This window comes from Camellia sinensis, chromosome 7, assembly GCF_055761805.1.
Source record: "Camellia sinensis isolate YWXY chromosome 7, ASM5576180v1, whole genome shotgun sequence".
NCBI lineage: Eukaryota > Viridiplantae > Streptophyta > Magnoliopsida > Ericales > Theaceae > Camellia > Camellia sinensis.
Window position 1 is genome coordinate 144,932,744 of NC_138967.1, and position 21,210 is coordinate 144,953,953.

A 21,210-nucleotide genomic window follows, 5' to 3' on the forward strand; every position below is an offset into this window, starting at 1 on the left:
TTTTGGAATTTTTTTTTGGTGCTTCAAAATCTGATGGTTTGCAAAAACAAGTGTGTAACATGTTTGATTGAGATTATATGTTGAATAAACAGTTTGTGAAATCTATTACTTCAGGTTGAATGTTGTATAACAAGTTTCTGAAATGTTGTATAATGTTGAATATTGAAATGTTGAATAATGTTGAAATATTGTATAACAGGTTTCTGAAATCTATTGAAAATGTTGAAATGTTGAATGTTGTATAACAGTGTGTATTATATGTGATGGTTTGAAAAAAAACAGGTATATTGATTAACAGGTTGAACATGAGCTATTGAAATGTGTTCAATGAACAAGTTTGTGTAGGAAGTTCTATGTGAATAAATGTCATGCAGAATGGGTATCTACAGAAGACATGATTCTCATTTCGTGGTTCTGTTTTTATATTAGCTACTTGCATAGATCATTGCGCAAAACAACCATTAAATCACCCAAAAAAGCAAATACATACCAAATGTAACCTACAAGACTTGACAACATACTGCATATATGATTCCAATGCAAAATTATGATGCTGATAACATAATAAAATGAACAAATGAGTTCCATAACAAATCCCCATAGGTCAAATGAACAAATCCCCATACATAATAAAATGAGTTCCAGAACACAGAGCGAGGTCCAAAACAGAAAGCTATCAACTTTGCTTATATTGAACCCAAATTTCAGCATAAATTCAGCATTATTTTGCAAGAGTGTGCAGCAATTTCAGCATTATTCAGCATAAATTCAGCATTATTCTGCAACATTTCAACATTTCAGCATTTCAAAATTTCAGCAAATAACTTCAGCAACATTTCATCAAACTCAAACAGCAGCATTTCAGCATTATTCAAGCAACATTTGAACAGAAATTTCAGCAAAATTTAAGCAACAATTGAACCCAAATTTTTAGCAACAATTCAACATTTCAGGGATGGTATCAGCAAATTTTTAGCAACAGTTTAATGAAAGGTTTTGAATATTACATATCCAACAAAAAATTCACAAAAATTTCCAAAACAAAATAACGCTAAGATGTTGGCGTGTGATCCACATCCCCATGCCCACGGCCACGCCCACGACCATGACCATATAGTACCTACAAAAAAAATAATAATATTATTACATCAAAGGAACCATAAAATAAAATGGAACTTTAAATGAATGAATGACAAAATAAAAGAGGAAAGGTAAAAAAATAAATTACTTCACTACATGCGGGACTATTTGAAGCTTGCTAGTGATAACTACTTGCATTGTTAAGCAATGCTTGATAGGTTCCATGGACGGAATACATCGATGGCATTGAAAAATGCATATTGTGATGAAGAAAACTTGGCTGCAACAATAACAAACACATATCACTTGCAACAATAACAAACACATATCACTTTAAAATGATAATAGTCACCTACAAATCCCTACTAAAACTTTTTATTAAACCAACTTACATCATAGGCGGGATACATAAATTGAGACGAAGAAGTTCTAACTTGAGGAACACTCGGCGAGAATGGACGAAGTTGAGGAGCACTTGAAAATAAAGGAGCCGACTCAGGAAATAAGGGAGGTGCTTTAGGAGCACTTGCCGAAAATAAGGGAGGAGTTTGAGGAGTAACAAACATAGAAGTTTGAGAAGCATTATGTGAACTTGTTTTATTTTTCTTTGCCAAGGCAAGCTCCAAACCACCTTTTGTCCGCCTTCGTCCCTTGCTAGTGCACTCTTTTCTCTTGAGTCCTTTTGCTTGGACTATATTTTTATCCGCTACACCATCCACTTCAAAGCTTTCAGGGCATGTGTTGGGGAGGGTTTCTTGTTGAATAGTATCTGAACAAGGCATATTGAATTTTGCGCTTAACATGGTTTCAATATCTGCAATTAATTCATCCACTTTCTCGACCGTCAAATTATATGTTTCCTCACTTTCAGAAGCTCTACACGCCACTGATCTGAATATTGCCATCAATGACCTATAACGTGAAGTTTGATGCAATCTTACATCAACCTGAATATCATGCCCACACTTATCTTTCACATTTTCAGATCTTGCTTTTTTAGTCCATCTGTTCAGAATATATTGTAAAGGAATCTCTTTCAATTTGAGTCTTTCTCTAAGGATCTTCAAACAATGACTATAAAAAATGCCCTTCATTTCAAACTTCCTACAATTGCAAGTGACCGAATCATCACACTCCTGCCTCACCTTCCTCACCTTTATACCATCACTATCAAGAACCGTATAAACAGTACTCTCACCATCATTTTCAATTTCTTCAATGTTGACTTCAAGGGACTTGACATACTCATCCTGAAATTCTTCAAAAATTTTATTTGTGTAAACATCTGCAGCTTGCTCCATAATCTTCACTTTAATATTCACCCTTGGAAACTTTTGGCAGAGAGCATATTCGGCTTGTAACTCTTTGTACCTTTTCTCAGACAGAACTCGATCAAAATGCATGAAAAATTGCATTAAGTTATGATCAGACTGAATGAAATCCTTCAAGAAAGCATTAAAGAATTCACTAAGTTGGGTGCTACTCATGCCCGCACCCCATGCATTTCTAACATATGGCCAACCCCATTTTTCCTTGACCCCAAATGTTAACTTCAACCAATGATTATCTCTTACTTCATACTTGTCAAGCATTTCCTTCCATTTTAACATAAACTCTTCCTCATCCTCAATGTCGTACATAAACGTGTATAAAACACTCTTCATCCCCTTATCCTTCATCGCCTTATCCTTGAAGATAGAATTTGCATGCCTTAATGCATTTTGCATCAAATGCCAAGTGCAAAGGCGGTGGGTTGTGTTAGGCATGACAATAGGTATGGCCTTAGCCATTGCAGCATCCTGATCCGTAAAAATTGTTTTTAGAGCCTTACTTGACATTGCCTCCAAGAATCTTCTAAAAAGCCATACGAAAGAATCGGCGGTCTCATCATATATCAAAGCTGCACCAAATATCACAGTTTCCCTATGATGGTTAAATCCAACAAAAGACACAAATGGTCTATGTGCACTATTTAACTTGTAAGTAGTGTCGAAAGTGACAACATCACCAAATTGCCCATAATCCATGATCATCTGAGCATCGGCCCAAAATATGTTCGTAATCTGCTCCTCGTTATCTAATTGGACCGAGTAAAAAAAAGATAGATTCTTCAATGATTTGTCACGAAAATATTGCAAAATGCTACCTGCCTCCCCATATGCTAAACTGTTTTGCCTCTTCGTTCTCAAATAATTTTTTTGGTCAAGTTTTGTAAACCCAAGCGACTCCCTTCCACCAACTTCATTACCCATGAGCTCAAATGCAGCATTAAGACGGATTCCAGATTTTTCGACTAAATCTATTTCGGTTGCCTGTGATACAAACATCTCCCTTTGGGATGGTAACATATGCGTACATTCTACTGGTACGAAGATATGATTATGTTGTTCAAAAAAATCACTAACAAAAAATTTCTGAATATTCCTATCCCACTTAATGACAAGTCGAGCTTAACAACCAGTCCTCACTTCCTGCCTAGGATTTTTTGTTAATGGATCTCGCTTGTCGACAACCCGAAATCCCTCCTTATTACAAACAAATTGCCTTGAAGTGATTTGCCCCTCTTTGCTCTTGTTTACATAACCCCTTCTAATACTAAATCCCAACCTTCCTCCATAAGTATTATAGAAATCATATGCTTCTTGTTCTGTATCAAATGTCATGCGAGCTCTAGGCTTCCAATCACACTCACCCCCGTCATTCTCATGATTGTCAGGTTCCATATCAATGTGCCAAGTCACTTAAAAAATAAAGAAGTGCTCAATATTAGCATAAAAACTGTAAATTATGTTTGCAAAATAATACAAACTGAATAAGATAATCAACGAATAACAAACTGAATAATACAAACTAAATTATGGTCTTTGTTATGTATGACAGTGTGGTTTTCATTAAGATGTTCACTACAGTAGGTATTCATTGTTATGACAGTGTGGTTTTCATGAAGCAGATAAATTCACTAGTAAAGCATTAGCTACCTTTCCATATTTCTAACTAGTCATTTTCTATAATCTGAAATCCCATGTTAGCTAACTAAGATTTCAAAGGAAAATAAGTGCAACAAAACTAAAATTTTGAGCTAAAACATTATATGCCACCTTAATTGCCATGAATTTTACAGCTTAAAAAGCTAATATGATTGAACTCAGTCAAGTAAATGAGCTGGTATATGACTGTCCACAGTCAAGTAAATGAGCTGGTATATGAGCAACTATAGAAATTTTCAAGATTTCGCGAAGTTTACACAAAACCCAAACAAGTTCAACGATCAATTTCTGTCTAAAGTAAAACCAGTGGCCCAATTTATCGAACACTCCAACTGCAATCACAAAACACTTTCCAGAGCAAAACCCAGTCCACCAAACACAATTTTGAGCAAAACCCAGATCACCAAACACTTCTAGAGAAGAACCCAAATCGCTAATCACGTTCACTGAACAGGTTTGCTGCAAGAACCCCAAATCAACAAGCCACGCTTTGAGCAAATATACCAAAACTCCAAAATTTGGCAAGAATGTTGAAAAAGAACTCACTCAAAATTCATGTAGAGACACTTCTAAGGCTAATCCTAATCCTTTTCAATTTAGACAGATCAAGAAACTTCCAGTAATTGCAAAGAAAAAAATAAAATCAAATAAAAATTAATCAAATCAAATCTGCAGATAAACTAAAAAACACTACTCAGATAAACATACATACATACATACATACATACATACATAGATTTATGGAAAGAGAAGATCTTTGTACCTATTCTGTTCTATGGAGTTCAACCGGATGCACGACGGCGGCGACAGCGGGGCGACTGCAACGGTGGGGTGACGGGATGCACGACGGAGCAGCCTCTCTAACTCTTGTTCCCTCTCTCCTTCTTTCGCATCTCTGCTTCTTCTCGCTCGTCTGATATACCTCTTCAGCCTGGGGGGAATTTTGAAATCGGAAAAAATGTTTTTTTTTTTTTTTTTTTTTGAAAATACTCACCAAAACGACGTCGTTTTGGTGAGGCTTAAGCAGAGTCGTCCGATCATCCACTTTAGGAGATCACTCTAGAGAGTTACTCTAGAGGATCCGCACGCTTATGCAAATAGCTACATGGTAGGATGCTAAACATAATAAGAAAATTATGTACAAGCGGGATGCTAAAGCATAAAAACTCACATATTTACCGACGTCCCGCGAACAGCTACAAGACAAAGTTAGTAAAATATGCATGATCCTATATACAGAATCCTAATGCAATTCATACATAAGATGCACTAAAGACTCGGCTTCTAAAATAGGACATGTGAAACATTGCAAAATATGTGATAGCGCACATAATCACGTAAAAATTGATTAAATCCACAAATACAAATTTAACCGAATCAAGATGCATGAAACATGGATGTAAACTATGGATATGCATGGCATATCAGATATATACATATGTTCAATTAGGGAAAGCGATTAAAAAATAGAATAGAAAGGAGCGGGGTGGGGTGGGGGATTATTACAACAAATAAATTATTACATATTCAAACGAGAGAGAGATAAGGGAATAATAAAATAAATGAAACCTCACAAACACTCAAAAAAAAAAAAAAAAAAAAGATAAAAGCCTTCATCACTGGCACAGTCCACTGTCCACTCCTTTTTTCCACTGGAAATGAAGCCCAACGTTTCAAACCCCCCGGCCACTCAGCCCATGTAAACTCATCTTCAATGGAGGCCCCCACCTCAGCAGCATCACCGCATGATCTCAAATGATTGTATAATTCCAACACGTGGCACTAGCAAAGAATTTGCCCAAATTCATATAACAAGCCCATGTAGCTAAACTCAATACCAGCCCATGATTTAACAAAATTACCGTGGGCCCATTCACCCCATTTTCCACTCACCAGCATATGATAATACGCACAAACCTCAGCCCATGTAAACCCACGTTAAGCATCCATTGAAGGGCCCACCTTTGCAACACCCATGATTGTGCTTCACTTCCTTTTCTGCCATTGACCCATTTTCACCACCATATCTATAGCCATCTCTCTCTCTAGGCAGAAAAATCGCAGAGTGTCTTCAGAGAGGGAGCCAAATTGAGTTGTCCCTGTATCTCTGTGTTTTTACTTCATGGCCGTGAAAACCGAGAGCTAGAGAGTGGTCTCCATGCATGTGTGTATCTGTGTGTGATAGATGAGAAAGAGAGAGAGAGAGCTGTCTTGTTTTTCCATCTGTGTATATTCAGCCCGACTTTGGTTGTGACGGTTAGTAATTCGGCACCTGATGGAGTTGTCACAATGGGCCAAGTCACTAGTAGCTTGTTGAATGAAGAAACTAGAAGAAAATCAACGGGTTCCTCTCATTCGGAAGCAATTGTTGTGAGAGGCCGAAGCAAAACAAGGGGGGGAGTAAGACTCCTCATGGTCGTGATCAAAGCCGTGACAAATCAAAAGATGGTTCTTTTTCAAAGAAAGACATTGAGTGTCATTATTGCCATGAGAAAGGGCACATGAAGCGGGAATGCCGAAAGCTCAAGAATAAGGAGAAAAGGCGTGACAAAAAGTGTGGACAAGAAGCAAGAAGACACGATGGCAGTTACTACCAATGATCTCATAGTCGTTTGTGAAAATGATTGTATCAATTTTGTGGGCCAAGAGAGCAATTGGGTGATTGATTCCGGTGCTTCTTTTCATGTGACTTCTCGAGTTAATTTCTTCACTACCTACACCGAAGGAGATTATGGTTTTGTGCGAATAGGTAATGAAGGTTTGTCCAAGATTATTGGTATGGGTGATATTTGCTTGGAAACAAATTTGGGCTGCAAGTTGTTGCTTAAAGATGTGAGGCATGTTCGCAACATTCGCCTCAATTTGATCTCTACTGGGAAGCTAGATGATAAAGGCTTCAATAACAAATTTGGTGATGGAATATGGAAGCTCACAAAAGGTTCTTTGATGGTGGCTAAGTGCAAGAAGACTCATACACTTTATTCGATGCAAGAAAAAATTTGTAAAGGTGTTGTCAATGCACTTAAAGATGATACTTCTACCGAATTGTGGCACAAGCGGCTTGGCCACATGAGTGAAAAGGGGCTGCAAGTATTGTTCAAGAAAGAGCTTCTACCCGGTTTGAAAGGTACACATCTTAAAACATATGTTCATTGTTTGGCAGGTAAACAACATAGAGTTTCTTTTCATAAAAATGTTGCTTCTAGAAAAGAAAATGTTTTGGAGTTGATTCATTCGGATGTTTGTGGTCCTTTAAAAGTGTGAACACATTGTGGTGCACGTTATTTTGTTACTTTCATTGATGATTATTCAAGGAAAGTTTGGGCTTTTCTACTAAAAACTAAAGATCAAGTTCTAGAAGTATTTAAGCTTTTTCAAGCCATGGTTGAAAGAGAAACAGGGCAGAAATTGAAGTGCATCCGATCTGACAATGGTGGTGAATACATTGGGCCATTTGATGAGTATTGTCGCAGCCAAGGTATTCGACACCAAAAGACAGTTAAGAAGACTCCTCAACAAAATGGCATTGCCGAGAGAATGAACCACACAATTGTAGAAAGAACAAGGTGTTTGCTTTCACAAGCTAAATTGCCAAGATCCTTTTGGGGTGAGGCAATGAAGACAGCGGTTGACGTGATCAATTTGTCTCCTTGCTATCCTTTGAATGGTGATGTTTCTAAAAGAGTTTGGACTGGCAAAGATGTGCCTTATGAGCACTTAAGAGTGTTTGGTTGCCGAGTTTTTGTTCACATTCCAAAGGATGAGAGGTCCAAGCTTGATAGTAAGTCAAGACAATGTATTTTTCTTGGCTATGGGCGTGATGAATTTGGGTATAGATTGTGGGATCCGGTCGACAAGAAAGTCATTCGAAACCGTGATGTTGTGTTTCTTGAAGACCAAACAATTGAAGACTTTGGCAAAGGTGATCAACCGGAGCCAAAAACTAGTGATCTCATTGACATGGATCCATCTCCTTCATCTTCAGTTGATGATGAAAATGGGAGAGATATGCAGCCACCTATTGAAGATGTGGAGGATGATACTAATCCTAATGAAGTTGAGCCAGAAATTGAGGAAGAGCATCAAACTCAAGAACCACCACCACAACTTGAGTTGAGGAAATCTACAAGGGACCGACAACCTTCAAGAAAGTATCCTTCCAATGAATTTATGTTGATTTCCGATCAAGGGGAGCCTGAGAGCTACCAAAAAGCAGTTAAGCATGCAAAGAAAGGTGATTAGAAAAAGGCCATGGAAGAGGAGATGAACTCCTTAGTTGAAAATCACACTTATGATTTAGTGAAGTTGTCTAAGGGAAGGAAAATTCTGAAAAATAAGTGGGTCTTCAAATTGAAGAATGATGGCAAGAATCTGAGGTACAAGGCACATCTTGTTATGAAAGGCTTTGGGCAAAAGAAAGGTATTAACTTTGACGAGATTTTCTCACCGGTTGTAAAGATGTCTTCTATTCGGGTTGTACTTGGCATGGCTGCAAGTATGAACCTTGAAGTTGAGAAACTTGATGTGAAGACTGCATTTCTTCATGGTGATCTTGAAGAAGAAATTTACATGGAGCAACCGGAAGGTTTTGTGGAAAAAGGAAAAGAAAAATTTGTTTGTAAATTGAAGAAAAGTTTGTAAGCAAGCCCCGTGGCAATGGTACAAAAAATTTGACTCTTTCATGATGAATAATGATTTTTCTAAAACCACTTCGGACCACTGTGTGTTTGTGAAAAATTTCTCATATGACAAATTTATTATTCTTTTGCTTTATGTTGATGACATGTTAATTGTGGGTCAAGATTCTACCATGATAAACACGTTGAAATTGGAGTTGAGCAAGTCTTTTGCTATAAAAGATTTGGAACCGGCAAAGCAAATACTTGGTATGAAAATTGTTCATGATCGCAAAGAGGGGTTGATTTGGTTGTCTCAAGAAAGCTACATTGAGAAAGTTCTTGAGAGGTTCAACATGAATAAAGCAAAGCCGGTTGGTTGTCCACTTGCGGGTCACTTCAAGCTTAGTTTGAATCAATGTCCTATAAGTGAGAAAGACAAGGAAGAGATGTTGAAAGTTCATTATGCTTCAGCAGTTGGTTCTTTAATGTATGCCATGGTTTGTACAAGGCCGGATATTGCTCACGCCGTTGGTGTGGTGAGTCGTTTTCTCTCTAATCCGGGTAAAGAACATTGGGCAGCAGTAAAATGGATTCTAAGGTATCTTCGAGAGACTTCAAAGGTGTGTTTGTGTTTTGGGGATGGTAAGCCGATACTTGATGGGTTCACAGATTCTGACATGGCTGATGATGTTGATTTTAGGAAATCTACTTCGGGGTATTTGATGACTTTTGCAGGGGGAGCTGTGGCATGGCAATCTAAATTACAAAAATGTGGTGCTCTCTCAACTACCGAAGCTAAATTTATTGCTATTACAGAAGCTTGCAAAGAAGAGTTATGGTTGAAGGAATTTTTGCAAGAGTTGGGTTTGAAGCAAGAAAAGTATGTGCTTTATTGTGATAGTCAAAGTGCTATTCACTTGAGTAAAAATTCTACTTTTCATTCGAGATCGAAATACATTGATGTGAGATACCATTGGACTCGTGATGTGTTAGATTCGAAATTGTTGCAACTCGAAAAGGTTCACACGGATGATAATATTTCGGATATGTTAACTAAGACTTTGTCGAGGGATAAACATTTGAAGTGTCGAACTTTGGCAGGTATGGTTGAAATCTCCACCTAAGTCAGTAGGGGGAGAATTGTTGGGTATACCTCCTTATTGGAGTGTGGGACCCAATTGATTTTGAAAAAAGAGTTTAATTTGGTTTAGTATTAATTATAATATATTTTTATATATTATAATTAATTTGTGGAGACCCAATCCAATTTGGAAACAACTAAGGTTTGATAATAAACCCTAGATTCACAATATTGTTTTTCTGAAGAGAAAAAGTGGGCGGCTGCTATAGACACAAAAATTTGATTATTTGGTGACTTTGGTTTTTGTGGGTGAGCAGCAGGTTTTGATCAAATCTTTTGGTGGGTTTGGTTTTAGGCAACACCATAGAACTTTGGAAAAGTTTAATTGGTTCTTTGTTTCAGTTTCGGTGTTGATTTGGTTCGTTATTTTGGATCTTTTACAACTCTGGTTCTGAAGATTTTTGTTCATCTATTTGGTGAGGTCTTTCCTCTTGTTTATTTGTGATTATTTAGAATTCACCTAAGGGTGGTTTTGTGAGATCATTAGTGTCTCGTTTGTAATTGTTTGGAACTTATTTGGTTGATAGTGGAATCAGATTTCGATCCGGTGGACGTACCTCACATTGAGAGAACCACGTAAAAATTCTTGTGTTGCTTCTGATTTAATTTTTTCGCATTAGTTTTTATTCCCACTGATTGATTTACTTGTGGGGAATCACATGTTTTCCCTAACATTTCAGAGAGGGAAGAGTTGTACTCTCACAAGCTCTCTTACATTATTCACTCACGAGAGAGACCTTTGCATTTTTTTCTCTGTCATTCTCACATGCTCTCCTCTCCTACATTATTCATCCACGAGAGAGAGACTCCAGCTACATGTGTCTCCCCTTTTTCGAAATTCTATCTCACCCAACCCAATCAAAAGAGAAAAGTTAGGGATTATGAAAAAAATTTCATGAAAATGATCATGAAAGATTTATGATCCTTAAATTATCTTGATTAGTGTGTGGTGCTTTATTTTAAGTGTAATTCAAGAGTCATAAATCTTTCATGATCATTTTCATGAAAGTTTTTTCATGACTTCTCCCCAAAAATACCCGACCACACTCTTAACTTTTCTTTTTTTGTTTTTTTTTTATTATTTTCTCTTTTTTTTATTTTTATTTTCTAATTTATAAAATATACCAAAAAAATACCTAAAAATATGTACAAACACCTAACATTATATAAAATTATAAAATACTACAAATTAAAAATATTTTAATGATATAAAAATAATTTGGCCAAAATGGGTGAGGTTTGGGATTAAAACTTCAATCTGATTTTTCTACTAAGAAATTCATAAAAGAGCATATTCCAATTTTCATCAGGGGGTGTGCAAAAGAAAGTGCATAAGTCTTAAGGCCGGTCAAAATAGGGTATCTACAATGACGTTAACTTATATGCAGATACGCTAAAATGGGTCTTAGCACAATACACAGACAGTACAGAAACTTGTTTAAACAAATAAATAAAATAAAATAAAAAACAAAAGTCTTAAATATGGCTCACCAAACTTGACCACTTCTTAATTTGGGAACCTCCTCGGGAGGCATGGTGGTTGGCTGACCAAAAAAGAACCCCGAGCTAGCAACTTAAGCCTCGTCCCGTGCCTAATCACTTACATACATAAATAATACAGTAAGCTGGAGCCCAGTGAATAACAACAGAGTAAAGGAATTTATGAATGATGTCCAAAACAGATTCAGAAAACAGATTTCATATCAAAAATAGATTTAGATTCACATGCTTATACAGATTTCATAAACAGTTATACGTGGTACATCCATTAACTAACAGATCATTTGGCCATAAAGACCCATGTGCAAAGTAGGTGGTCATTAAGACCATAGTCAGTATCGACGACCATAAAGGTCAACATCTATGTGCACATATAGCCATGGTATAGTTACCTCCAGGCGAGGGCCATGTGAACATAGACCTCAGTATTGTTACCCCCGGGCAAGGACCACATGAACATAGACCATGGTATTGTTACCCCCAGACAAGGGCCACATAAACATATTGGCCACGGTATTGTTACCACAAGCGAAGGCCACATGATCATAAGGATGCCACAAATACGTTTTAGAAAAATGGACATTCATTCATGATTCATAAAATAGCAATTCAAAAAATAAATCATATCATTTCAATTAGAAAATACTTATAATCAAACATAACTTAATAGAGTTGTTACTCATAGATAACTTTAGTAACAGAATAGATCACTTGGACAAAATAGATCGATCAAGTGGGTGCTGACACGTGACCTACGCAAACACATGACAGATACACTTCAACATTTGTCCCAAAAGTGCTTAACTTATCATTTTTCTTTCTTAAGGTGTGTTTTTAACTCTTATCCTCATTATCATGTCTTAATTAAGACTTAAGAATGCCTAGGATGCAATAAGGATGCCAAAATGGACCTTGAAAACACTTGTCAAAATTTTTGAAATAAGGCAGTTCGCTCGAACGCAACTTTATTCGCTCGAGCGGGCCCCTTAGCCTGCAAAAGTTCTAAGAGCTCTTATTTTACGCCCGAGCGCAACTTCTGGTCGCTCGAGCCAAGAATGAAAACAACAAATTGATCGCTTGAGCATAGATTATGTCGCTCGAGCAGAGTGGTCATGTCTACAAAACTTCTGGGAGCTTGCATTCTTCGCTCGAGCGCAGCTTCCACCACTCGAGCGAAGAATGTGAATTCTAGAATTTCCAAATTGCTCTCTAAGCTCCAAAACTCAATTTCAAAGCATCAAAACACATTCTTTTGAACCCAAAACTTGAAAAAACATATAGAAAATCATAAAGCTTCATGAATTACAAATCATTTCGCAATATCAAGCCCAAAAGCATGCCAATTGTATAAAATCAAACTTAAATTATATATATATATATATATATGACATGCATATAATGACTTGGATGCAAAACTTTGAAAGCATGATTAAGTGAGATATTTGCTTAAGAACATGTTGAATTTTCAAAATTATACTAGAAAAACCGCATGCATGTAGAAATTCTTGGTGATTAAGCTCAAAATGTAAGGAAATATGTATGCATGCATAGGTGCTCTTCTTTACTTCTTTTTTAAGTTTAATTCATGCATTGATTCACTTAATTCTCTTGAATTCTTTCACTAGTCAAGTCAATTATAGCTAAAGGATTGAATTCTCACTTTAGATGTTCAATGTGCTCTAGATGCTAAATTCTTTGAGTCTCCTAGTCAAATTTCCCAAATCTCCTTATATTTCCTCTCTAAATTGTTGAGTTCATCCTCTAGCTTCCCTTCTACTCCTCTCTCACATTTTTTAGGCTTAGAAGATGAGGAAATGGAGGAGTATGTAATGTTCTAGAGTCAACTTAGCCTTATATAGGCTTGTTTAGGTTGCCTTAATTAAGCTTGGTTTAGGACTAATCAATTGGTATTAATTTATTTTAATTATTTGATTTCGTATCAGTTTTCAATTAAACCTACCATAAAATTTCAAAAATCCCAAACAACATATAAACCTAAGCAATTTTATATTCGGTGGCCGATAAGGCTTTCAATTCACATACTGAAACAAAAATTAAAAAAGATCTTTCTACAACAGACAGATATAAGTGCAAATAACACATATAACACGCAATTAACACTTAATTTCTTATTAGGAATTCTTAATGATGGTTTATCCGTTAATTACAGGTCGGGGTTGTTACATGCACACAATACAATTCCGTTCAAATATTTCTCTTTCCCGTTAAACTATGGAGTTTGTTTGCAAAACAATTACAAAATATATGTCCATGTTTAGTGAGCTAGAGAATATTACAAAACTACTACATTGAGACACTCAAAGCAAATTACAAAACTCAAAACAAAATAGAAAAGGAATTCCATGAGTTCTTTACAACTTCAAGACTACAAAAGATTAGACTTCTAAAATAAATAAATATATATATATATATATCTTTTCCTTCTTCTTCTTCATAGACGGGTTTGGGGCTCTTCACTTCTTGAAATGTTAGTAAAATAGGAATGAGCAATGTTTCCCAGTAAAGAATAACTTTATCCAAGTATATAAACATTTTATTTAAATATGCATGACCATTATTAACACCCAAGAGTTCATATGTGTTTGAAACTTTATTTTACAACACACAATTCACAATCAACCTCCATACCTTTTCTGTCCTCACACGAATGGCATGTGGACCCCTCAAAGCTTTCCACTTTCATCGTCCTCACACGAATCGGTCAGTGGACGCCTCACAACATCCCCACATTCGCCGTCCTTACGCGGACCAAGCAAGTGGGCACCTTAAACACAACCCCATATTTGTCGTCCTTACAAGAACCGAGCAATTGGGCACCTCAAACACATTCCAAAACATGAACATTTTACATACAACACTAACAACTACAAGGATTCTCAAATTTCACTTATCAATTTTTCATTTCATTAAAATCTTGAACAAACACTTAGGGTTCATGAAAAATTTAGGGCTTTTCCTTTCAATTGTTTATTTACCTTGATTCAAGTATGTTTATTCCCTATTTCATAGCTGAAAACATAATCCATCATCAATTTCAAACAAATACTTTATCACACAAAACCCATATATATATAAATATATCTCATTCATCTCAATAGTCCTATTCATCACAAGATTCACACCTATTTGGACCAAAATATAAATATACATGGGTAAAGGTAATCTTACCTCAAGATTGTGCGGCGAAAGATGAAGGTCCACTCGATGAACTTTCGAAACATGACGATCTATTTGGTTCAAAATGTAGCTCTTGACGAGTAGAACAACTTTAATAAAGACCCAATGATCAATTTTTGTTCTTTCTAGATGAAATCTAGAGTTTTCTTCTAGGGTTTTGAGAAGAGAGTTGTTAGAGAAAGAAGGAGAGTGAAAGAAATGATTTGGAAAAGTATTTGGAGTGCAATATAGCTCAATTGCCCCGACCAGACCGCGTGAGCGAAGTACCAAGATTCAAAGGGACCGCTTGAGCGAACCTTCCACCGCTCAAGCAGTAAACATAAGGTCTCAGAAGATTTGCAGAGTTACAATGAAAATACTGAGAGCTTATATTTTACGCTCGAGCGACCAATTCTTTGCTTGAGCGATCTCGCATTCAAACCTGCGAGATACTAGAAGCTGCAAATCTCCGCTCGAGTGACCAAATGACCCCTTGACCAGTCACCCAAAAACAACTGTTACAGCTTACCCCCTTAAGGAATTTCGTCCCCGAAATTTGCATAATTCCAGCCAAAACAATTCCAAAAATTCCCAAGAAAGATTGATATCACCATAACAATAATTTCAACCATCACCATTTCTCAATCAAAACAAAATCAAAGCTAATCTCGAACAATAACCTGGAAATTTAGATTTCTTTCATTTATCTCCTTTTACAACCTCTCTTACAATGATCCAAAAATTACAAACAACAATTTTACATGTCATTAAATAAATCTGAGTATTTTTCACGAACTTCAGCTTGTCGCTCTCAAGTGGCCTCTTCTACCCCATGGTGGTGCCATAACACCTTGACTAAGGAAATAACCTTGCCTCTCACGACTTGTTCTCATGCATCTAAGATTTTCATCAGTCTTTCTTCATATGAAGCGTTCTCATCCACCTCTAAATTCGTTCAATCCAAAACATGGAAAGGATCAAGTTCATACTTGCGAAGCATGGAGACATGAAACACATCATGCACTCTGGATAATTGCAGGGGCAATGCAAGGCTATAAGCTACATCTCCTACCTATTCTATAATATCAAAGGGGCCAATAAACCTTGGTGACAACTTACCGCTTCGCCTAAATCTCATTAAATCCTTTCTAGGTGATATCTTCAAGAATACGTGATCGCCTACATCAAAAGAGATGGGTCTTCTTCTCCTATCAGCATAGCTCTTTTGTCAACTTTGAGCCGTAACTAACCATTTTCGAATGAGAGCTATTTTATGTCTAGATGTGGTAGGGGTCATGGTAGGTCTCGTTAAAGTGGTTGGGATATCCCGGCTCAACCAGAGATCCCTCCTCAAGAAGAAGGAGTAGGTCAAAACAATGTGGCCGCCCCACCGGCCCAAGACGCTATGGGAGTGCTGGCTCGATAGATGGCCAGAGCCCTTAGGGAGTCAATGGATATTCTTAAAGATGAACAAGCTGCTAGAACAATTGAAGGGGAGACTAGAGTTTCATTCCTGAAAAAGAAATATTTCCACTCAAATCCTGCCGAATTCCTTAGGGGTACTGAACCATTAAAGACGGATGACTGGCTTGAGCAAATCACCAAATCTTTTAAGATCTTAGATAGTCAGGATAGTGAACTCTAGATGGCACTTACTAGTTATCAGTTAAAGGGGGATGCCGACTGTCACGACCCAAACCCGCCCCTATGGGTTTAGCATCGTAACCAGCCAGTAATCCGTGATTACCAAAAGCCTGCTTAACAGTAACAACAATAATACAGAGTAAGGGGCTGGCGGAAGCCAAACAGTAAATAAAAGATATCCAATGAGCTGTGAAAACCAGAATGCAAAAACACTTTTATGCACAAGCCACATACATAACCAAAAAACATATATACATACGTCATATACACATAACATCCGGGTTAGGGACCAAATCCCTTCAACATTACTGTACAGTCGGAAAGTTTTATTTATCTATTACAAAACAGAGACAAAATGGTGAATCGGAAACACCCCAAAACAGCCTTGGCTTGAACAGACTTGGAACCTCGAAGTGAGGCACAACGGTTGGCTTGACAAAACATAAGCTTACCTCGACACTCCTAGCTCCGATCCGGTGTCTGGACACCTACATACATATATAAACAGTGAGTTAAAGCCCAGTGAATAACAACTGTGTAAAGGGGTTAAGAATGAATGTCCTTTCATTAATTAAAACAGTCATTTGCATCAGTGAATCAGTTATTCAATCAGTGGCTCATATTTCATGCCATATCAGTCATTTAGAAATCATAACAGTCATGCGTGGTACGTCCAATAGCAAAACAGCCCAGTGAATAACAACTGTGTAAAAGGGTTAAGAATGAATGTCCTTTCATTAATTAAAACAGTCATTTGCATCAGTGAATCAGTTATTCAATCAGTGGCTCATATTTCATGTCATATCAGTCATTTAGAAATCATAACATTCATACGTGGTACGTCCAATAGCAAAACAATATAGTAGGTCTTAATAGACCAAACAATCAATTGATAGCCATCAATACAGTAACAGTAGTTCCAAGGAAAAGAACTGACAGAGATCTCTGGAACAGTAGTAGTAACAGTAACAGTAACAGTAGCAGTAACAGTAACAATAATAGTCAGTTGCTATGGATGCCACGAGTACAGTTCATAAAATAGGACAAACATTCATTCAGTAAACAATGTCATTTCAGGAAGCCGTACAGTTAAGCATTCAGAAAATAATTATAATTTAACATAGCTTTACAACATTGTTACTCACAGATTACTGGGCTACAGACAGGCTAGTCAGCGTCCTCAGGTGCCAACCCTACACAGTTACAGAACGAACACATACTAAGTTACACACTTCGAATTTAATAACTTGGCCCCTATCTTGACTTGGTGTGGTTCTATAACATTAACCTCATTAAGATGCCTTAAACATGGCCTAGGAATGCCTAGGATGGGGTGAGGATGCAAAAATTGCACTTTAAAACACTTTTCAAAATTTGCTGAAAACAGGGGTCTCGCTCGAGCCTGGTTTTTCCCGCTCGAGCGGACATGCAAACAAAGAGGATTCGCTCGAGCTTGACTTTCCTCACTCGAGCAGATTGCAAACTCATGAAAAAGTACTGGTTGCACGTTGTTCATGCTCGATGGACGCTCGACCCACGATCGAGCGTGAGACTCAGACCCTCGTTCGAACGCAGATTACCTCGCTCGAGCAGACTGCAAATCACATGAACTTCTGGGCATATCATTTCAAGCTCAAGTGTGACTTCCTACGCTCGAGCAGAAGTGCATGTACTCAGAGTGTACACTCGAGCGTGAAGTCCTCTGCTCGAGCGTGGATCAAAAATCTAGAATTTTCAGATTGATCCCCAAGCACAAAACTCAACCTCTAAAGCTTTAAATTCAATTCTTTTGGGCTAATTTTCTAGAAAACACTTAGAAACCCATAATACAACATGTTTCAATGATCATTTTATAAAATCAAGCCCAATGGTGTGACCATTGAACACAATTTTGAATGAAACTTTATGAACATAGCAAGAGCACAACATGCGTGAGTCCTTAAGAACTCCAATGCTCCAAAACATAACCAAATGCAAGATTGAGCTCAAAAACATGGTGGATTTCTAGAATATGACCAAACTATGAACACGCATGTGGAAATTCTTATGAAAATGACCTCAAACTCAATGAGATGGACATGCATACACACATTGCTTCTCAATACAACATTTAAACTAATTCTAGACTCTAATCACTACTTCTTCCAAGAACCATACGAAATTCCTACCTTAAGTCTTTAATTCCAAGTATGGAAGTCTAATTTTGCAAATCTTCTTCAATTCCTCTAATTTTCCAAGCCAATTCTTGATGAAATCAATTTTCTCCTACTCTTCCTCTCTCTCACGGTTTTCTCAAGAAGATGGATGAAGAAATGATGTAAAAACAAGTTCCAAACAATGACTCTTAAGGTGGCCCACTTACTGGTAAAGATGTAATTACCTAAGTTCAATTAGTTTAACATTATTTAATCTAATTTAACCATTCCAAATCAAATTTTAATTAAACCTACCATAAAATCCTATAAATCCTAATTAGCATATAACATTAGTCAATTTCTGAATCGGTCGCCGATAAGACTTTCAATTTGCAATTCGAAATTAAAACACGAACAGATCATTCAGTAATCAAACAGATAGAAATGCATTTAAAACAATACATTCATGCAATCAATTCAGGATTTCATCGTAATCAATTACTTATCATGCTTGATCACAGTTTAACACTAATCAAAAGTGAGGGTTGTCACACCGACCAATGGTGGAAATATGCCAATGGTCAAATTGAACATACCTGAAAGGCGTTTTCTCATGCCTTTCAAGAGAAGTACCTCCCTTCCACTGCGAGGGAACATTTACAGAGAGAGTTTGAGGAACTTGAACAATCTGACTCCACAGTGGTGAAGTTGAGGCTACTTTTACGAGTCTGTCTCGTTTTGCACTCGACTTGGTGGCTACTGAAGAGCGTAGATGCCTAGAGTTTGATAAAAGGCTGAGGCTAGGAATCTTAATGAATGTGATGGAAAATATGATCCGGGTTTATGACAGATTGGTGAAGTCTGCTGCACATGTGGAGATTATGCTTGAAGGTGAGGAAAAGAAGCGGAGATATAAGAGATAAGGGTTTACCAAATCTTGAGGGGGTTTTATGGCATCAAAGATATAGAAGAGTTCTACATCTTCTCATCAACCACTGTTACCGGCCGCATCATTAAATCCCATGTCGGGAAAGAGTACGAATAGTACGGGACAAAGTGGAACATAACCCACATTTGTCGTTCTCACACGAACCGGGCATGTGGGCATCTCAAACACATTCCAAAACATGAACATTTTACACACAACACTAACAACTACAAGGATTCTCAAATGTCACTTATCAATTTTTCATTTCATCAAAATCTTGAACAAACCCTTAGGGTTCATGTAAAAATTTGGGGTTTTTCCTTTCAATTGTTTATTTCCCTTGACTCAAGTATGTTTATTCACTATTTCATAGTTGTAAGCATAATCCATCATCAATTACAAATAAATACTTTATCACACAAAATCCATATATATATAAATACATCTCATTCATCTTAATAGTCCTATTTATCACAAGATTCACAGCTATTTAGACCAAAATATAAATATACAATGGTGAAGGTATTCCTACTTCAAGATTGTGTAGCAAAAGATGAAGGTCCACTCGATAAACTTTCGAAGCACCACATTCTATTTGATTCAAAGCGTAGCTCTTGACGAGTAGAACAACTTTAATGAAGACCTAATGATCAATTCTTGCTCTTTCTAGATGAAAAAAATTACACTAAGGAGTTTTTGTGTATATTACATTAGGAGTTTTTTTAGAGTATTATATTAAAGTGTTACGTTTAGAAAAAATATACTAAGGAATTTTTGTGTGTGTTACATTAGAGTATTACAGTGAAGAATTTTTTTGTGTTACATTAGAATGTTACACTAAGTTTTTTTTTTTTAGTGTTATATTAGAGTGTTATGCTTCAAAAAAGTGCATTAAGGAGTTTTTTTTGCGCGTTACATTAGGGTGTTGCACTAAAAAAATTTTGGGAGTGTTACATTGAAGTATTACAATTTGAAACTATACATTTGGCCAAAACTTATTAATTAATTTTTGCACTCCTTTTGAAATGTTTAAAGAATCCCACATCCTTTTGGAATGTTTGAAAAATCTCATATTTCAAGTCATTTTTGTACTCCTTTTAAAACGTTTTCCAAATAAAAAAGATTTTCATATAAAAATTCATCCAAATTTGATTCCCATTTATTGTTTACCATACCTTCCGAACACAAAAGAAAAAAAAAAGAAGAAACATAATAGAAATAAGGGTATAATCATAAATCTAATTTTTAAATAATATATGAAATCTACCTTTCCAAAATCAATGGGACTAATTGGTCTATAAGAAAATCCTTAGGATTAACTGGATCAGCATTCCAAACGATGAGATTTATAGGTAAATTTTTCAAATTATTTCTACCTATTAAACATAAAATTATATAAAAATGATAAATCTTTTACATTTTTATATTTTTGCTAAATTAATGTTTAAAACATGTTTAGATGATGATCGTGTTATGGGTGGGTTATGTTCGTTGATTTTTTGGATGATTATCATGTAATAGATAGTTGTTTTTGTTGTTAAAAGATATTTTTAGATTATTATCATGTAATGGATAGTTATCATGTAATTGATAGTTATTAGGTTTTTAATCTGTAATTGATATGTTCAATATATGAAATATTTTTAGTTTTGAATTTTTTGATTTAATAGATTGGTTTAATAGTGACATCAAAATTGTCAACATGTTTGACTTTTCAAAAAATAGAAAACTAATTTAACAAAAATAAATATCAAAAAAATTAATTTTAAAAAATTATTTCTACCATTCCAAAAGATAAAATTATATAAAAATAATGTGTTTTTAATTTATTTTTTTTCACCAATTTAATTTTTAGTTTCCTAGAAAAAAAAATTTTAAAATAGATTCTGAAAATCAAATCAAACAGAACTTTATAACTAAGAAAATGCCAAAATTATTCATTAAAAATAAGGTCATTACATTTCAAAAATTATTTAAAATAAGGTTATTTATAGTATCA

At 36.1% G+C, this 21,210-nt stretch overlaps 1 protein-coding gene across 1 annotated transcript; it reads right to left on the bottom strand.

Moving 5' to 3' along the window:
• Positions 1-1,051: 1,051 nt before the first annotated feature.
• LOC145796153 (protein FAR1-RELATED SEQUENCE 5-like) lies at positions 1,052-3,428 on the bottom strand. The gene is made up of 2 exons (XM_082881182.1): positions 1,473-3,428; positions 1,052-1,120 (listed from the first exon to the last, which is right to left on the bottom strand). The coding sequence occupies exons 1-2, from the start codon at positions 3,426-3,428 to the stop codon at positions 1,052-1,054; spliced, it is 2,025 nt and encodes a 674-aa protein (XP_082737308.1).
• Positions 3,429-21,210: the final 17,782 nt, after the last annotated feature.

Bases quoted from the DNA above. Each gene is read 5' to 3' on its own strand.
- LOC145796153 (XM_082881182.1), bottom strand. From the start codon at position 3,428: ATGTTACCATCCCAAAGGGAGATGTTTGTATCACAGGCAACCGAAATA. The intron at 1,121-1,472 runs GTAAGTTGGTTT...TTTTTTTTGTAG, and splicing joins TTATGTATCCCGCCTATGAT to GTACTATATGGTCATGGTCG.